The sequence below is a fragment of the Hippopotamus amphibius genome, chromosome 16 (genome assembly GCF_030028045.1).
Source record: "Hippopotamus amphibius kiboko isolate mHipAmp2 chromosome 16, mHipAmp2.hap2, whole genome shotgun sequence".
Classification (NCBI taxonomy): domain Eukaryota; kingdom Metazoa; phylum Chordata; class Mammalia; order Artiodactyla; family Hippopotamidae; genus Hippopotamus; species Hippopotamus amphibius.
The window spans coordinates 45,018,047-45,037,129 of record NC_080201.1 but is presented as its reverse complement, the minus strand read 5'-3'; the positions used below and the strand labels follow the sequence as shown (position 1 = coordinate 45,037,129).

Here is a 19,083-nt window from a genome sequence, read left to right as displayed (position 1 = left end):
AGGTCACCGTACTGAACCAGTCTTTTGGCTTTTTCACTCAGCGTTGAAGTTTTGAGTTGGATACGTGTTAGTTTATTTATCTACTCACCTGCTGATGAACACTTAGGTTATTTGTTCGCACGTTTGGTACCTGTACCTAGGTCGCTGCTTCATACTAGATATTGCTGAATTGGTCTCCGAAGCAGTGGTTCCCATTTGCCTTCCCTGCAGCAATGTGTGTGTGCCAGTCCCCACCTTTCTGTACATCCCAGCCAACAGGAAGGCCTTTCCCTACACAGCCCAGGAGCCAGAGGTGGAGTATTAGTCACTGATTGCAGTTCGAAGGTCTCATCGTAACCTGAACATCGTCCTGGCCGGTTGTACATGGCATGAATGAAAGGGCCCTGGCGAGGGATTTCAGGTTCCTACAGCCTTATGATTAGTACAGTAGGGGGAGGAAGACACAGTGACCTTTTCTGAGCATTTGGTATTTGCCAGGCAGCTCACACGTGCCATTTCATTTACCTCACACCCTTGTGGGTAACTGTGTGAAGAAACAGAATGAATGACTTGCCCAAGATCATCCGACCAGCCACCCAGTGGCAGAGGCGGGATTCACATCAGGGCGACCAGAAGTAAAATTTGTGTTTACAGTCCTTGTGCCTGTCAAGAATATTTCTTAGACATAGGATTTATTTTTTATTTTTATTTTTTTGAAACTGACCAAGTGTTCTTCAATTTATTATGTGATTAAAAAAAAAAAGTATTGTTGAAAAGAATGGGTGTGTGGAGCATGTAAAACTGCTATTTAGTCACTAGGTGGCACTAGCTCTAAAGGAGATACTTCCTATGGGGTATAATGTTAAAAAAAAGAAGTAAAATTGCCCTTCTTATTTTTACTGTAGACATTCTGTGATCGCAAGTAAATAATTTATAATTTTATTCTTTTTTATTGAAACCAGTAAGATAAGGAAACAGACCAACCCACATCAGACAGTTTGGGTATAAGTCTCTACCTCATGCCTCTCTCTGTGTTTCAGGGTAGTCTGGGCAAACATCTTCATGTGAAGTGTGCACCTGCTCAGAAATGGCCTAACATATGGAAAGCAAGTCTTGTTTTCAGCCGTTTTCTTGTTGGTGCCACCCAAAAGTAAGGCTGGAGGGCATCTGGGGTGCATGAGTGTGTGGTCAGTTTGCACGATACTAGAGCCCAGTGGAAAGAACAATGCCGCGGGCATTCAGAGACCTGAGTCCAAGTCCCAGCGTCTCTGCCTCCCCATTGTATGACTTGGGAAGTCTGATAATATCTCTGTGCCTCAGCTTCTTCATCCTGTAAAGGACTGTGTTATGAAGGAAACTGTCTTCGGGTAGATAAATAATTCAAAACTTACTTGTTGAGCGTCTGATTGAGTACCAGGCATTGTACTAGGTGCTGGGAAATCAGTATGAGACAGAATCCATAGTCACACAGTTGATAGCTAATCAGTTACAGTTATGATAAATGTTGCAAAAGAAGGGTACACGGTGGAGTGAGACCATGTAACCTTTTCAGAGAGGACTGCTAAGAGTGACAGGAAAGAAGGAGTTATGGCCTTTCTTCTCCCCTTTGAAGTCTCATGATTTTTCTGCCTGATACCTTTGTAGGTTCATTCTTTATCTTTTGAAGTTCAGTAATCTCACCAGGATTAATTGTGGTGTTTATTATTTTCTGTCCTCTTTTCCTGAAACTTAGTGTATATAATTTAATTCTGCAAATGCAGATTTTCATCTCCCTGTTTTATTTTCAGGGACTATTTCCTCCCCTCTTTTAGTTTATCTTTGATTTCATCATCCGTTTGTTCTGTTCTCCCTTCGGAACACTAGTTATGCATTTGTTGGGTATCCCTCATTTGTCTTCCGTGTCTGTTATATTTTCTGTAATCCCTTGTCCCTCTCTCTTCTTTTCAGCATCACTTTGTGTGATTTCCTCTTTGTACCCTCATCTCTCTCAGCACTTTGTCACTAGGTTTTATGGCTTCTAGTATAGCTTTTACTTCTGTGTTGGTTTTATTTTGCCTTTTGTGTTTTTGAGTTCTGCTGATTTACTTCACACATCTTTCTGTTGCCTTGTCACTTTTCTTGATCTCCTGGCGCTCTTCTTTGGCTTCCTCATGTCAGTCTATGCTGCCTTTAACTTCTTTGAGAGTACAGAGCTGGATTCTGGATGGCAAAGGTGGGCTCTCCCAAGTGTCTCCCTTTAGCTTCACCCACCCTCCTTTCTGCCCTGTGGGAGTGACTGTCCGTCTCCTGGGACGGTCACATCCTTGCTCTCAGCGCACCCGTCGGAGGATCACTGTGGGCCTTTGTAACGGTGACACGTTGTGTGGCAGTCGGAGCATCTGCATACCGGACATCTGAGGAGCTTTGGTGGCTTCTGGCATTCTCCCTCTCTCCCACATTTCATAGGTTTGGTAGCTGTTTTCTGGCCATTGACTGAGCTTGCTTGCTTGCTTTTCATTCTTTCGATTGACTTCAATAGGTTTTAAGGGAGGAGAGTGTAGTCTAAATGCCTGCTACCATTTTCAAGCAGAAATTGCTGATAGGGTGTTGCTGAAGCTCCTCTGTCACACGTCCTTGCTATTGGTGTGTTTGTGGGTTTGCAGAGCATCTTGTAAAATACCATATCTTCACTCATTTGTTCATTTATTCATCCAGTCAGCTGCCAACAAACAGATATTTGAGTGTCCGCCATGTGCTTGGATCCACAGAGGAGTCGTTCACGCAGGGGTAAACCAGTTATCTCTAGAAACTTCTGGAGGCCAAAGAATAGTAGGGAATCTTTTGTTGCTGCCATTGGGGATTAGGAATGTCCCCTTTCTCTCTCCACAGTTTTTAATTTTTAATTTCTTTAAAATTTTTCTTTCTGTTACGCAAGTATACATGAATCCCCATGTCTTATGAACATGTTTGATGTTGCATATAAAGCACACACTGCCCAGAAACCTTGCCATTCCATCTCTCCTTTCCTTTGCAGGACAAGCCTCTGTGGTCACTTTGATGTATGTTTCATCTTCCTGGCTACAAATAAGGAAACAGACAAAAGATTTAAACAATAGACATTTAACTCTCTCCCATAACAAAACCGAAAAGTAGGAGATTCCAAAATTGTTTCAGCTGCCTGTCAAAGACTGGCGCCTGAGATTCCCTTGGCCTGCTCTTCATGGTCACCAGGTGCAGTTGATTCTTCCTGCAGCAAGGGGAAAGCGGGGCAAGGTCCTTCTAGGCAGGCTGGGCTGTGTTGATTATGGGGAACGTTTTTTCCTGGAAGCCTCCTGGCAGGAAGCTCATTGGTCACATGCCCATCGCTCGATTGATTGCTGGCTAAGGGGAAGGTTACTACGGGCCGAACCCACTTGCCCTGAGCAAAATCAGAATTCTCTCAGCAAGGTAGAAAGTGCGGGTCCTGACTGCTGCGTGGGCTGCAGTGCCTGCAGTCTCCCTGTCTGCATTTACACACGCACCTCCCTGCACTCATAGAAATGTCCATGGTTAGCGTATGCGTGTGTAGGTGAGTGACTCTGCTCTACCAGTGCGAGCACCTCTGTGGGAGCTTGACCCCCACTGGTAACGGTAGAAGGCCAGGATGGCAAGTCAGGCACCAAGCTGTCACTGCAGCCAATTTGCAGAAGCCACCAAGAGTGAGCCCGGCTATTTGCCAGCCGTGGGGTCTCCTCTATGCAGCAGTGAGGAGGCATGGATTCGCAAACGCTGATTTCATTCACTGTAACATACCAAACCAGGGGAGGTCCAGCATGTTTTCAGACTTACAAAGGTGCCAGTGCAGCCCCGTGAGATCCCTCTACCTTACAAGTCAACACTGCCTCTCTCAGAGTTAGTCCTTGGTTCACTGCACATCCTGACCACCCTCTTGCCTGGACTTTACCCTGAGGTGGTGCTAACTGGACCCTTCTGTTGCTCCACCTCTAGTGTCTGTTTAATGCTTCTGGGGTGGAGGTTCTTAGGATGGAATCATTGATCTGAGGTGAGGCATCTGGGAAGGTGCCAGTGCCGTTTGGGGCTGGACCCTGCACGACCTCAGGGTTAATCACTGCTGGCTCTTACAGTCGGCCCGCCCCACAGTCATAGGAATCTAGATGCTGCAGCTCCTTTGCCGTGTTGTCAGGTTTTCCAATATCTTGCTTTCACCTCCAAGAGAAGATATCACAGATTAACTTTGCATGTTTCTGAACTTTATATGCATGGAATCATAGAATGTGTATTATTTTGCATCTTACTATATTTTTTGGTGTGTACAAATTTAAAATTGTATCTTCCTGGTGAGTTGAACAGTTTGTCACTATAAAGTGAATTTCTCTATCTCTAAAGTTTTCTGCCTTAATATCTGTTTCATCTGACATTCTCCATCTTTCTTTTGTTTGACATTTGCATGGTCAATTTTTCCTTTAATTTTTTTTTTTTTGGCTGCTCTGTGCAGCTTGCAGGATCCTAGTTCCCTGACCATGGATCAAAGCCGGGCCCCAGCAGTGAGAGCGCTGGGTCCTAACCACTGGACCTCCAGCGAATTCTCAATCCATCCTTTAGTTTTAACATTTCTATATCCTTATGTTTAACTGTGTCTTGTAAATAGCATTTAGTTTTTTTTGTTTTTTGGTTTTTTTACGTTTACTGAGATATAATTCACATACCATACTATTCACCCATTTAAACTTTACAATTCTGTGCAGCATAGAGTTTTTGTTAACCAAGTTTGACAAACTTTGCCTTTTGAACCGGACCATTTCGTTCTTTTATATTTAATGGATATATGGATATATTTGAGTTTAAATCTGTTGTCTTTATTTTTCCTACTTGTCCTATTATTCTATATCTGTTTTCCTCTTCCATTCTTTTGGATGGGTGGTTTTTTTAGTTCTATTTCTTTCCTTCTACTCATTTGCAAATTATACTGGCTTATTTTTGTTTTCTAATACTTGCCCTATAAATTCTAGCACGTACATTTTACCCTTTAAAACCCAAGTAAGTGTCCCACCCAGGAGGAGGGCAAAGGAGCTTAGGCCAGGGCTGCAGGTGGCTGCGGGAGAGTGTGCCCCCTCCCCGCCTTGTCCCTGGTCCAGCACTGTGGCTGGGCTGGCTGGCTTCTTCCTACCTTCCTTCAGTACCCAAACAATTTTTGTTTTAGTTACCAAAGTGACCTTCACACTCAGAAGTATTTAATAATTTTAAAACATGTTTTAAATTAAAACTTTTGAATTAGCGTGTGTTTAGAATATTGTCTCAAATTCGTCAGGCTTATTTATCCACGTAATTCATATACACAAAAGTCACATAAGCCATAAGTATACAGCTCAGTGAATTTTTACCAAGTAGCCCCCCATCCGGGTTAAAAGAAAAAAAACAACACGACTAGGACCCCAGAAGTCCTCCTCTGTGACTGAGAAGAGTCACTGCTGCCCCAAGAGTTAACCACTGCCCTGACTCCAAGAGTAGATTAGATCTTAGAAAGTCACCTTCGGTTAGTCTTGCCCACCCTGAGGATTCTATGACTTTAATCATGCAGTATGTATTCTTTGAAGTTTTTGAGAGTCTTCTGTCATCGTGTGTAACAGTTGTGGGTTCATTCTTACTGCTGTATAATATCCAGTTGTGCAGCTGTAACATCCAGTTGCTTACTCATCGTACTGGTGACGAATACTTGTTTCTAGCCCGGGGTGTTTAGGAACAGAGCTGCTGTGAACATTTGTGTAGATATGTGTACGTATGTTTCTGGTGGGTATACACCACTCACATGTACCGCCGAGTGATACATGTACGGTCATAGAGCATGTGTGTGATCAGCCTTGGTGCTAGTAGATGTTGCCAAACATTATTTTCCATAATAGGGTATCTTCGGCATTTTCATATTTCCTTGGGTAAAAGTGAGTAGCTTCATATATCTTTGACAGGGTGAACGTGGCAGATGGTTCCTGGGAGATAAAACCTAAGAGGCCATTTCTTTTTCATTCCTTCAGATGATGAGTAGAGGGGGAGACCTTTCTGCCACTCTAAGCCAGGCCACCCTGCAGCCCTGTACCCAGAGCCTGGTGGGCCTATGAGCCTTAGCTTTTGGCTCTGAAATGCCCCTTCTCATGGGCATCTTGCCGGTCACTGCTGCCCCCCCGCCAGCCGTGGGGATGGCCCTTCCATGGCCTGCAGCACAGCACAGCTAAGCCAAGCTGATCACATACGCAAGATTTTATTCAGGATAGCAGAAGGGAAGCCATCCAGGCAGCACCAGTCACAGCCCATTTTACAAGACGTGGTTCACTGCTTTTCCCCTTGGGCAGCCTCTGTCCTCACCTCCCAGAGTCCTGCTAGTGGGGTGGTCTCCTGTTCATCAGCGAGGTGGGGGGGGGGTCCCAGTCATGGCCCACAGGTCTGTGAAGGGCAGCTCTGTAGCCCTGCTACCATTCAGGGTACTTACATAGGAGATGCTCACAGACAGTGGAGGGGAGAGTTCCATTCCATCAGGAAGCACTCACAGTAGACTCATAGCCAGTGAACGTAATGGACCTCCATCCCAAACAGTTGCCTGGAAGAGGGTTCTCACAGGGCAAGTCGGCAGCTCTTGTCCCATGTAGTGATGAATACACAGCGTCAGTACCAGGGCAGGGTGGTGCTGTGTGCTATGCAGAGCAGGCCGGAGGCGTCCCCCTTTCCCGGGTTGGTCCCTGGCAGGAAGGAGGAAGGGAAGCTGCTCAGGTAGCGTGGGGAGGACGTGAAGTTCTCGATGGCTTAAGCATAATGTGGACAGCATTGCCTTTGCCACTGGGCTCTTCCTGAGGGACCTGGATGGAAGTTTCACCCAGCCCTGCCAGGTGTAGTCCCTTCATGTCTTAGGAGGTAGCAGTGGAGAAGGTATGGAATAAGACGTTTGAGTTTGTTGGGAGGAAATCTGATACAGAAGCACGTATCACATTTGTTCTTTTCTTTTGTAACAAAAAGGTTCCATCGTCACGTGGGGTGGACACTGAAGATGAGGAAAGTGATTCTGAACAAGGTGGGGTTCCAAACTCACCTGTCCCACCTGAGCGTATGCAAGACAAAGGTAAGAAAATTTTTTAAAACTTAATATAAAAGCATTTTGTGGCAATAAATATTGGTTAATTTGGGAGACCATGTAGCTGTCACACCTCCATACTGTGGTTCCATGATTTTACGTGGCAGTATCCCTGAGTTTTGTTTTCACTGGGATACGGAGAAAATGGTAGATTGCCTGGGTGTTAGGTTGTCTTTAAAGCACGAGGCCTTCACGTTGGAGTCCATCTTGTCGGTTCCGTCGGCGGCCGTGAGAGGACCCCTGGGGCAGAGGATCAGGGTTCAGGCTGTGAAACTCTCCATGCTCCTTCCTCGCTGTGCCCCATGTCCAGCGCTGTGAGGGGCGGGCACACAGTGGTCTCCCGGGGATGGCCGAGTGAGCTTGTCTGTCTTGTTCACCAGACCAGCTCCAGTGCCTGGAGCAGGGCCTGGCCCACGGCAGTGGGCTGTCCCTACAGATGTTTTGGATGAATGAGTGCATGGATATGTTTACAGTACAACTTTGTAACAGCACATCTTTGTATATTTCATTTGGCACAGTGAGAGAATTCAGCTCATTAAACTGCAAAGGTAGTTTTCCATTTCCTAAGAGGTAGCTTATGTTTGAGAAGTGAGAAGGAGAGCCTGGCATAGAGTGGGCACCAGTCATTGCTTTATCAGGACCCTCAGAGTTGCCTGGGCTCAAGGAGACTCTCATTTAAGTCAGTTCACAAGGGGACTGATTGAGAAACAGAAGGCCAGCCTACTAATACCTGTGCCAGAAAATGCCAGTTGGTTGGCTAGGCGGCATATTTTATCCCTGTGGTAAAATTCATGTGTATATTGAATTCAAGTAAAAAGTATATCTTTTTTTTTTTTTTGGGGGGGGTTCACCAAGTTCAATCATCTGTTTTTATACACATATCCCCGTATTCCCTCCCTCCCTCCCTCGACTCCCCCCCACCCTCCCCGTCCCAGTCCTCTAAGGCATCATCCATCCTCAAGTTGTAAAATGCTTGTTGTTTTATTACGTGCCTTTTCAAAAAAATTTTATAACATATCCTGAATAACATATATAAAAATTATATAACACGTCTTATGTTCACATATGTCCATCCACTTTCTAATGTCTGTGTTGTCTGTGGCCTCATGTGTCATATATCAGTCAGAATCTAGTCAGGAGACAGAAAGTACATGGTGATTTGCACAGGGGAAGTTTAATATAAAGAATTATTGGCTAAAACAGGATTGCCTACTAAGGGGGAGAGAGAAATCTAAAGAACGCAGGAATAGCGGGTAGAGGGAACAGCTGCTCCCTCTTTAGTTAACGGAGAGCCCCCAAAGGAAGAAACATGTGGAGAATCTCCAATGGGGACATCGGAGAGGATGCAGCTGTGGCCCACTGGCGGGTGGAGGAGTTAGCTGAGGTGTGGTACTAACAGAATTCGCTGGAAAGCTGCCCCCTCCAGGGGAATTCCAGGAGAAGCCGCCATGGAGAAATGCTGCTGGCCACCTAGAAGGAGGGAAGGAAGGAGGAGAGGAGGGAGAAAGAGGGGGATACAGGGAAAGAGAGAGGGATGGAGACAGTATTCTGGAATGAGGAACCCAAGCCCCTTCCTCCTCCAGTGTCTTTTCTGCACTCTACTGATGAAGTTTATTATTGCATCACCTGGCAAGGTAGAGCTACTGCAGTAGCACAGGCCAGCAATAAATGTGGCCTTGGAGCTGAAAGGCAGTGATAACTGGTGTACTTAGTAACATGAACTTGGAGCACAGGTGGTGGTTGGGAGAGAGTGCAGCTTCTGCAGTGGTTTTTGGTTTGTGGTGGGCATTAAAATCCCCTGGACATGTGTGAAAAAGGCCCCGCACCGACCCCAGATTCTGAGTCAGTGACTCTGGGCTGGGGCCAGAGGGCTATGTGTGTGTGTGTGCACACGTATGGGTTGTTTTTGGCCACGTCACCCAGCTTGTGGGATCTTAGTTCCCTGACAAAGAGTCAGACCCGGGCCTGGCAGCGAATGTGCCATGTCCCAACCACAGGGCTGCCGGGGAATTTCTGGGCTGTATTTTTAACAAGCTCTTTAGAGAATCTGATGTGAATGATCCTTGGACCACACATCAGAAACCCTGGCTTTTAGTGCTTTGGTTCTGTCATTTCCAGGTGGCAAGAGGCTTGGCCAGTTCCTTAACCCCACTTCTACTGCAGTTTGAGTGTACCTCTCATCAGATTATTATAAGGATTAAGTTTAGCCGTAAATGTGGAGCACAGCATCCTCTGTAAGTGCTCACTGATGATTACAGCCTGAGGCACCACGCTGCACCCTAGCAGTACCCAGCCAAGAAGCTCAGACACTGACGTCCTTTGGTTGAGGTACCAGCATCTGACTGAGTTGACTGGTACTGGGGGCAGGGGAGGCAGAGAGGAGTCGAGCCTTAGCCCGTCTGGGGAATGGCAGGTGGCACAGGTAGAATGCACTGGGAGGGGGGGTGCTGGGAAGGTGGGGAAGGCTCAGAGTCACACTGAGGAGTTTGGCCTTGGTTCTGCAGTCATGTGAGCCTCTGAAGGTGCTCGGAAATGAGCAGCGGGAAGAGATGGGCAGTTCAGTGTTGGGCTCCTGCCCGCCTCTGGACCTGCTTGTCATGTGACCTTGTGAAGGCCGCCCCGCCCAGACCTGGTTTAGCTCATCTGCAGGAGGTGAGTTCCTAAGACTGTACTCTTCTGAGTTGTCAGATGTCTTTCTCTGCTTTACAAAGTTTTCTCTTTTTTTTTAATTAGATGGTAAACATTCTGTTCTGAATTTAAAGGTAAGAATTATTTTTTAAAAACTGATTTTCTTAATAGAATTTCCACCATAGTTTCAAAACAACTTTTGTGATTTGTGGGGGAGAAAACTTCCGTTAAGAGTTCTTTTCCAGGGCTTCCTAGGTGGTGCAGTGGCTAAGAATCCGCCTCCCAATGCAGGGAACACAGGTTCGATCCCTGCTCCAGGAAGATCCCACATGCCTCGGAGCAACTAAGCCTGTGCACCACAACTACTGAGCCTGCGCTTTAGAGCCTGAGAGCCACAACTGTTGAGCCCGTGTGCCACAACTACTGAGCCTGTGCTTTAGAGCCCAAGAGCCACAACTGTTGAGCCCATGTGCCACAGCTACTGAAGCCCACGTGCCTAGAGGCCATGTTCCACAAACAGGAGAAGCCACGGCAATGAGGAGCCTGTGCACCACAATGAAGAGTAGCCCCCACTCACTGCAACTACAGAAAGCCCGCGTTCACCAACAAAGACCCACAGCCAATAAATAAATAAATAAATTTATTTTAAAAAAAAGAGTTCTTTTCCATTAAATGTTTTTAAGACAATAACCAGTTTGCAGACGTGGAAATAGTTCTACTTAAGTTTTTAATTCTGCAGTGTCAAAGGAGTTTAAAAATTAAAGACTTCTCAGTATAGTTAACTTATAACCTTATCTTCATTTTCAGCAGAAATTAGAAATTTAATATCAGACTGATGTGTAGTAGAAAAATGAACAAAAGTTCAAAGGCTTCCATTCCCTCTGAGTTTTGGGTTGAAAAGGAGGATGTTGTATTCTTTTCTCAGTGCTTTGAAAACATGCTTCTCTGAAGCTTATGGTGTCTTTTTGCATATCCCAAGGAGAAAAGGCCAGTTGGAGTTTGCTTTGTGCATCTCTGCTCAGCACCTATGGTCGTATCACATGCTTTAGAATGTGAACTGATAGCCTGTCATTCATGGGACCTGCATGTAAACACAGTGACTGAGTACAAATAATAAATTGGGGAGAAAAGGGAGCCCTCCTACACTGTTGCTGGGAATGTAAATCAGTACAGCCATTATGGAAAATAGTATAGAGGTTCCTCAAAAAACTAAAATAGAGTTGCCATATGATCCAGCAACCCCACTCCTGGGCATATATCAGGAGAAAACTCTAATTCGCAAAGATACATGCATCCCAGTGTTCATAGCAGCACTGTTTACAAAAGCCAAGACATGGACGCAACCTAAGTGTCCATCAACAGATGATGGATAAAGAAGATGTGGTGCATACATACAATGGAATGTTACTCAGCCATAAAAAAGAGTGAAATGTCATTTGCAACAACATGGATCGACCTAGAGATTATCATACTAAGTGAAGTAAGCCAGATAGAGAAAGACAAATATTATATGATATCACTTACATGTGGAATCTAAAAAATAATACAAATGAACTTATTTGCAAAACAGAAATAGACTCACAGATACAGAAAACAGACTTATAGTTACCAAAGGGGAAGGGGAGGAGGGATAAATTAGGAGTATGAGATTAACAGATACACACTAGTGTATATATAAAATAGATAAGCAAGAAGGATATACTGTATAGCACAGGGAATTATATTCAGTATCTTATAATAACCTATAATGGAAAAGAATTGGAAAAAAAGCTGTATGTATAACTGGATCACTTTGCTATACACCTGAAGCTAACACAATATTGTAAAGCACCTATACTTCAATTAAAAAAAAAAAAAAGACACCAAACTCATTGACAAAAAGGCAGGAAGAAACCAGGACTTCCCTTGCTGCTCAGAGAACCTGCCAAGAAGGGAAGACCCTGAAGGTTTAGGCTTATTTAAAAGAAACTTAAAATATTAAAGTCTCTAAAGCTAAAGCAAACTAGCAACTACAAGAGCCAAAATGAATGGGAAAAAAAGTGCTTAAATATTTGATATATGATGACCTAGTTGCTTGTGCCAGTCCACTTTTAGAAGATGCTAAGACTTTTTTTTTAATTAATTAATTTGTTTAGTTATTTTATTGGCTGTGTTGGGTCTTTCTGTGCGCAGGCTTTCTCTTTTTAGTTTCGATGAGTGGGGGCTGCTCTTCGTTGTGGTGTGCGGGCTCCTCATTGCCGTGGCTTCTCTTGTTGTGGGGCACGCACTCTAGACGCGTGGGCTTCACATGGGCTTCAGTAGTTGCTTCACATGGGCTTCAGTAGTTGCAGCACATGGGCTCAATAGTTGTGGCTCACGGGCTCTAAAGCGCAGGCTCAATAGTTGTGGCACATGGGCTTAGTTGCTCCATGGCATGTGGGATCTTCCTGGAGCAGGGATTGAACCCATGTCCCCTACATTGGCAGGCGGATTCTCAACCGCTGCGCCACCTAGGAAGCCCAATGCTAAGACTCTTAATTCATTACTCTTATGTTTTTTCTTCCCTAGGATGAAAAACCACCATTATGTGAAAAACCTCCACCCTCTCCAGGTATTTGCCTTTTGAATTTCATTATGATTGAAAACCTTATTATTAATCTCACATAAAATAAAGATCACCTTTTTTTCCCGGTAAAGGCTGTTGCTTCTGCCCCATTATCAAAACTGGGAAGAGGTAGCAGTTTGTTGAACTACCACCTTTGCCTTAAAAGACGGAGTCCAAACGTTCAAATATTGGACTGTGGATATATGTCCCCATGGAATGTGCTCAGATCCTGGGGAGGGGGTGGACCAGTGGGATGTAGGCAGACACTGGGAAGGGGGTGTATGCAAACAGGGCTCTGCTCAGGGGCTGGAGGCCTAGCTTAGGGGTCTAGAGATACCTTCTGGGGTGCTATCCCCTCTGCAATTTGGGGAGCCTCATTAGCTTTCAAGGTGGATTTTGTAATTTTTTCCTATTACGCCTCACATTGCTAGTCTGAAAATCCTATCAGGTATCAAGGCTTTTGTCTGTCCTCCATGTCGGATTGGCTTTGTTTTCACCCCTTCTATCTGGTGTCTTGGTGCTGTATTCTGGGGTATTGCTGGGGCTCTAATGTCTAGCCCACAGGTGCATTCTTCACTGTGTGTATTCTGCTGCTCAGCCCATCCTTTGAGTTTGTGTTATGAATGAAGCTGTTTATCGCCACGATTTCTATTAAGTATTGACAAGCATCTCTGGAATCTTAACTACACTCGTTCAAACATCTTATAAGTATTGCACAGGCCACTCTCTACTCTGTTATCTGATTTTGGTGCTTCTCTTAGCTCACATGATTTTTGGTGATGTGTTCACCTTGGTCCTTGGGAGTCCCTATTGTTCTGCCCGGGGATGCTGTACCTGATTACTGAGGGTTGCTCAGAGGGGGAGACCAGTGGGCTGACAGGTATACAGTGACCGATGGGGACAGATAGGGTGTATGGTCAGCCAGAGGGTTCGGGGTCCCTCTTCCTGCTGAGTTTCCCCAGCCTGCCTGCCTCTCTGTCCTCAGGGCCTGTATGTACTACCTGGCTCAGGGGGCTTGAACCCTTGCTGCTCCTGTCCGACGCTCTAACTGGACACCTCATCAGTCCTTTCTAGGTCACTTTGTGTCCCCACTACCGCCAGCGCAAGGCACATCGCTGGAAGCACTCCTACCTCTTGTAGCTGACCTCTCCTGGCATATTTTAGGCTGCAGCTTCCATCTTCAGTCTAATCTCAAATGTTTTCTTTCCAGGATTCCTGGCAGCTTGCCTCTTGTTTTCAGTGTAGCTGTGGAGTTACTCATTGCTTAGACTTGCCTTTCATGTTCTAGGGGTTGCGGATGTGTGTGTCAGGGGCCAGGGGAGCTGTCTGGAGCCACCAGCACCCGGGCCCTTGTCTGCACATCTGCACACAGACCTGTGCCCAGGCTGGGAGCCCATCGAAGTCCTCACCTCCTTTGATCTCCCCATGGAACACCACGCTCTGCTTTCCTCCAGGCTTTCTTGCTACTCCTTCCTAAAGTCCTTTTGTGGCCTCTGGTTTTCTTCTCGCCCTGGTACCTTTAGGTACCCCCACGTGCTGGTGGTGCCTCGGTCTCTGCAGCTGAGGCTACCTTCAGCGCTTCGAGCCTGTGTCCTAACCTGAGCATCCCTTCCCCTGCCACGCTTGTGTTCCCTGTCTGGCTCAATGTCTTCCTTGATTTGCCCCTCCCTTACTATCCACACCCAGTCGGCTGTTGAGCCCTGCCAAGTTTTCGCCCCTGAATCCTTCTCTCATGTCCTTTCCTCTCCATCCCCACTCTAGAAGCCTCCAGACTGGTCTCCCTGCCTCTGGGCTAGGCCTCCTTCCTGTTGCTGTTCTTCACTGCTGGCCTCAGGGATTCTTCTGAGAGTAGAGCCTCTTCTTTCCATACTTCTGTTTGAAAGGCTTTCTGGCTCCTGGTGGCCTGCAGGATACGACCTCCACTCTGCATGTTATGATATGCAAGGGCCTCCACCGGCTCCTGCCTGCCCCTCTGTCACCTCTCTTCGTGTTTCTCACTGTAGTCTCAACAGGCCATTCTCTTTACAGGCACTGACATGAAGAAGTTGCTCATGTGGTTTTTGAAATAAAGCCTCCCGTAATTTTGATGTGAAATTGTACATATCAATTAATATTTTAAAACTTTTTTCCTGTGCCTTTTTAGATATAACTGGTAGAATACGTCAAAGATGTATAGGAATAACCAAAGAAAAGTTCGAGGAATTAAAAGATGAAAATTTGCATCTAAACAATGCAAATCAAACCCTTACTCTTGAACTTAACATAATAAAACAAACAATGAAAGAACTACAATTAAAACTTAAAAGGATGGAAAAAGAAAATGGAAAGCTGAAAGAAGCTGAGAAAGCATCCTCTCAGGAAGGTGGGGACAACTACATAGTTCTTTTATTAAAGGAACAAACAGGAATTGAAATTTTCTTATTTACTTTGAAAGTTAATATTTTGTTATAACATTTGTTGGTGTTAATGTTGTTGATATTTTGTTATGATATTTAGGGTCTTCCATTAAAATACTTGTTGAAATTTGATTTCATCTGCTATATCATTATTACTATGCTAAAGAAATTCCAATACTTCTTTTGTTTCTTTTATGGCATGTGGGACCTTAGTTTTCTGACCAAAGATCAAACCTGCACCCCCTACAGTGGAAGCACAGAATCTTAACCTCTGGACCACCAGGAAGTCCCCTTTCTTTTGTTTCTTAATGCTTAGTATAGTATTTTACATATATTTCATATCAGTTTTTACCCCCATGTGCAGCATATGAAAGTCCCTCTTTCACCACATATTTACCAATGATGAGGATTATATTTTCCTTGCTAATTTGATAAGCAAAAACAAATCTTATTTTAGTTTAATTTGTATTTATTTTATTATTGATGAGGTTGAATTTTTTTTTTTTTTTTTTTTTTTGGCTGCACTAGGTCTCAGTTGTGGCATGTGGGATCTAGTTCCCTGACCAGGGATCAAACCTGAGCCCCCTGCATTGGGAGTGCAAAGTCTTAACCACTGGACAATCAGGAAAGCCCCTGAATTTTTAAAATTATCTTTGCAGATCATTTTCTCTCTTTCATAAATTTTCCCACTTTAAATTGAGATGCTTTGATCTTTTCTGTTGATTTGTAGGAGCACTTTACATATTAAGGATTTTAGCTCTTTGTCATGTATGTGATATTTTCTCAGTTTGTTGATAATTCAGCTAAATGTATAGGATATTTTTCTGTATGACCTATGCCTTTGGTGTCAAATTCTTTTTAATGCTAAGGTTATATAAATATTCACTGATGTTTTCTCTATACATGTATCTATTTATGTAAGTCTCATACTATGGCCTTAAGAAGGATGTAGTTTTCTTCATATAGACCCTGCATATTTCTTGTCTTAGACACATTTCTAAATACTTTATATTATTTGTGCTATAACTTTCTGGGATCTATTCTCTATGATGTTTTCTAATAGGACATTACTATTATTTGGGAAAGTTATTAGTTCTAAAAAAAATTCTCCATTTATTCTATATAACTTTCAAGACACATATTTGTATATCATCTGAAATAATGACTTTTTTCAATGTAAAATTTTTATTTTACCTTAATTGTACATGCAGAAACTTCCACAAACTTCTACAACACTGTTGGCTCTCCGGTGTTTAAAAACTTAGTAACTTTTATTCATTTGTATCTATATAACTGTCATTCGCTGCCTCTGTGAGCCTAAAAGAAGGAAAGAAGGAAAACAGCAATTTACATAAAATCTTGATAAATCTGATATAAGTTCTTATGATATAATATTAAATTTTTTTTTGGTAGTTGCTGCACATGAATTACAGTATCTAAGAAAACAGGCTCAAGAACTGGTGGATGAAAATGATGGATTGAAAATGACTGTCCATCGTTTGAATGTAGAACTGAGCAGATATCAAACAAAATTCAGGCATCTGTCCGAGGAAGAGGTAATGTTTCCTATCAAGAAAAATCAGTTTTCTGATATTTTAGCCTTTACTGTTGAATTGGTTTCCAATTCTGAAGGGTTCATATTTATTGTAATTTGGTATAAAAAAGATATATCCAAAGTACAGTCTTTCTAGGGACCTTTCTGCTTTCTCCCTCCCTCCCTTTCTCAAAACAAAAGTAATAAAGGCTCTTAGTAAAAAAATTTGGACAATACAGACGTATATGAAGTAGGAGTAAAAGTCTGTGTTGGCTGCTCCATTCTCAGTCCTGTTCATCAAGGTTATAGCTGTTGTTTGTCAGTGCACAAACTTTGAAAAGAAAGCAGACTAGTTTTTACAGGCTCCCAAATCACCTAGCTCTCACAGCCAATGGAACTTGCATTCATGAGTCCAATAGGACTATAGCAAAGAAAGAAGCAGTTTTTAAACAGGCATAAGAGCACCCCCTGTAGCTGTACACCTGGGCTCAGTGTAGACAGAGCAGGCAAAAACACCCTTCTCCCACTTTTTTTCCTGGAAGAGGTTTAACTGCATTCTTTTTCCGATGCTGCTTGAAGTTCTGGCTTCTAATGAGCCTGCATCTAGATGCTGACTGCAATCCTTCCCTTTGGGACACTGATGGGTCTTGGTACACCCCCAGCCCCTGGGAACCACTAAGAATAAAGACAGCAGCTTGCACAATCACAGAGGTTTGAGAGGCAACCAGGAGCTTGGGCCAGGCTGATTGATGAGGCTCATCTTCTATACAGGACCACTCTGTCAAGACTGGGAGAGGTGGCTGTTTTTTCTAATGCACAGAAACCAACACAGAGAGTCAAGGAAAATGAAGAAGAAAGGGAATATGTTCTAAAGAAGAGAATGAAATAAATCTCTAGAAACCAATCTTAATGAAACGCCAATAAGTTATTATACTCAATAGAGAGTTCAAAATAACAGTCATAAAGATGCTCAGCAAGGTCATGAACAAAGTAAGAATTTCAACAGAGAGATAGAAAATATTAAAAACTACCAAAGAGAGATGATAAAGCAGAAGAATATAATAATTGAACTGAAGAATTCAATAGACGGCTTCAACAGCAGACTAGAGCAAGTGGAAGAAAGGATCAGTGAACTTGAAGACAGAGCAGTGGAATTCATCCAAACAGAAAAGTAAAAAGAATAAAAGAGTGAAAAAGAGTGAAGATAGCTTAAGGAATACCATCAGGTGGATTACAGGGGTCCCAGAGAGGAAAGAGAGAAAGAGGCAGAGAGCTCATTTAAAGAAATAATGCTGAAAACTTCCCTAACCTGGGGAAAGAAGCAGACGTCTTGATCCAGGAAGCCCAGAGAGTTCTAAGTAAGGTGAACCCAAAGATACCCGCATCAAAACACATTATAATTAAATTGTCAAAAGTTAGGGACTTTCCTGGTAGTCCAGCAGTAAAGAATCCACCTGGCAATGCAGGGGGCACAGGTTTGATCCCTGGTCAGGGAACTAAGATCCCACATGCTGCGACACAGCTAAGCCCGCACACCACAACTACTGAGTTTGTGCACCTCAACTAGAGAGCCTGCACGCCACAGCTGCAGAGCCCATGTGCACTGGAGCCTGTGCACCACAACTAGAGAAGAGAAAAACCAGCACGCCACAACTAGAGAGAAGCCCTCATGCCACAGTGAAGGATCCTGCATGCTACAACTGAGACCTGATGCAGCCAAAAATAAGAAGGAAAAAAAAGTTAAAACAAGGAGAGAATCTTAAAAGCAGCAAGAGAAAAACAATTTGTTACATACAAGGAAACCCTCATGAGATCTATCAGCAGATGTTTCAGCAGAAACTGCAGACCAGAAGGGAGTGGCACAATGTATTCAAAGTGCTGAAAAGAAGAATAAAAAACAACAACAAAAACAACTACCAGCCAAGAATACACTACCCAGCAAAGTGTAGTAGAATTGAATTAGAGATAAAGAGTTTTCAGGACATGCAAAAGCAGGAGTTAATTACCACCAGACCAGCCTTGCAAGAAATATTAAAGGACTTCCTTTAAGCTGAAATAAAAGGGTACTAATTAGTAACAGCAAAACATGAAATTAAAAATTTCACTGGTAAAGGTAAATGTATAGTAAAATTAAAGATAATCTAATGTAAAGTTGGTGGGTTAATCACTTATAAATCTAGTGTGAAGGTTAAAAGACAAAAATAGTAAAAATATAACTACAATAATTTGTTAATGAATACACAAGATAAAAAAATGTAAACTGCAACATCATAAACATAAATGGGGGAGAGAAAAAAATGTAATTTTGGAATTCATCCAAACTTAAGTTATCAACTTACAATAGACTGTTATAAGTTGTTTTATGCACACCTCTTGGTAACCACAAAGAGCAAACCTATGGTAGATACACAGAAAATAAAAAAGGAATCTAAGCATACCACTACAGAAAATCATCAATTGACAATTGAAGAGAAGAGAAGAAAGGAACCAAATTACAGAAAGCCAGAGAACAGTGAACAAAATGGCAGTAGGTCCCTACCTAAGAGTAATTCCTTTAAATATAAATGGGCTAAAATTCTCTAGTCAAACACATAGAGTGGCTGAATGGATAAAAATTAAGACCTGTCCATGTGCTGCTTACAAGAGACTCACTTCAGATATAAAAACATAAACTGTAAGTGAAGGGATGGAAAAAGTTACTCCATGCAAATGGAAGCCAAAAGAAAGCTGGGTTAGACAGACAAAACAGCCTTTAAGACAACAGACAAAACAGACTTTAAGACAAAGACTGTAATAAGAGAGAAAGGTTATTATAGGATGATAAAGAGGTCACTCCAACAAGAGTATATAACATTTGTAAATATTT

General features: G+C 43.2%; 1 protein-coding gene across 2 annotated transcripts in view; it reads left to right on the top strand.

Moving 5' to 3' along the window:
* Positions 1 to 19,083, top strand: part of CEP89 (centrosomal protein 89) — an 82,268-nt gene that overhangs the window by 13,630 nt on the left and 49,555 nt on the right. For both annotated transcript variants that reach the window (XM_057712239.1, XM_057712238.1), the window contains exons 5-9: positions 6,961 to 7,063; positions 9,809 to 9,837; positions 12,251 to 12,293; positions 14,431 to 14,649; positions 16,097 to 16,239. In XM_057712239.1, coding sequence (XP_057568222.1) covers positions 6,961 to 7,063; positions 9,809 to 9,837; positions 12,251 to 12,293; positions 14,431 to 14,649; positions 16,097 to 16,239 — 537 coding nt within the window. The remainder of the gene's footprint in view (positions 1 to 6,960; positions 7,064 to 9,808; positions 9,838 to 12,250; positions 12,294 to 14,430; positions 14,650 to 16,096; positions 16,240 to 19,083) is intronic.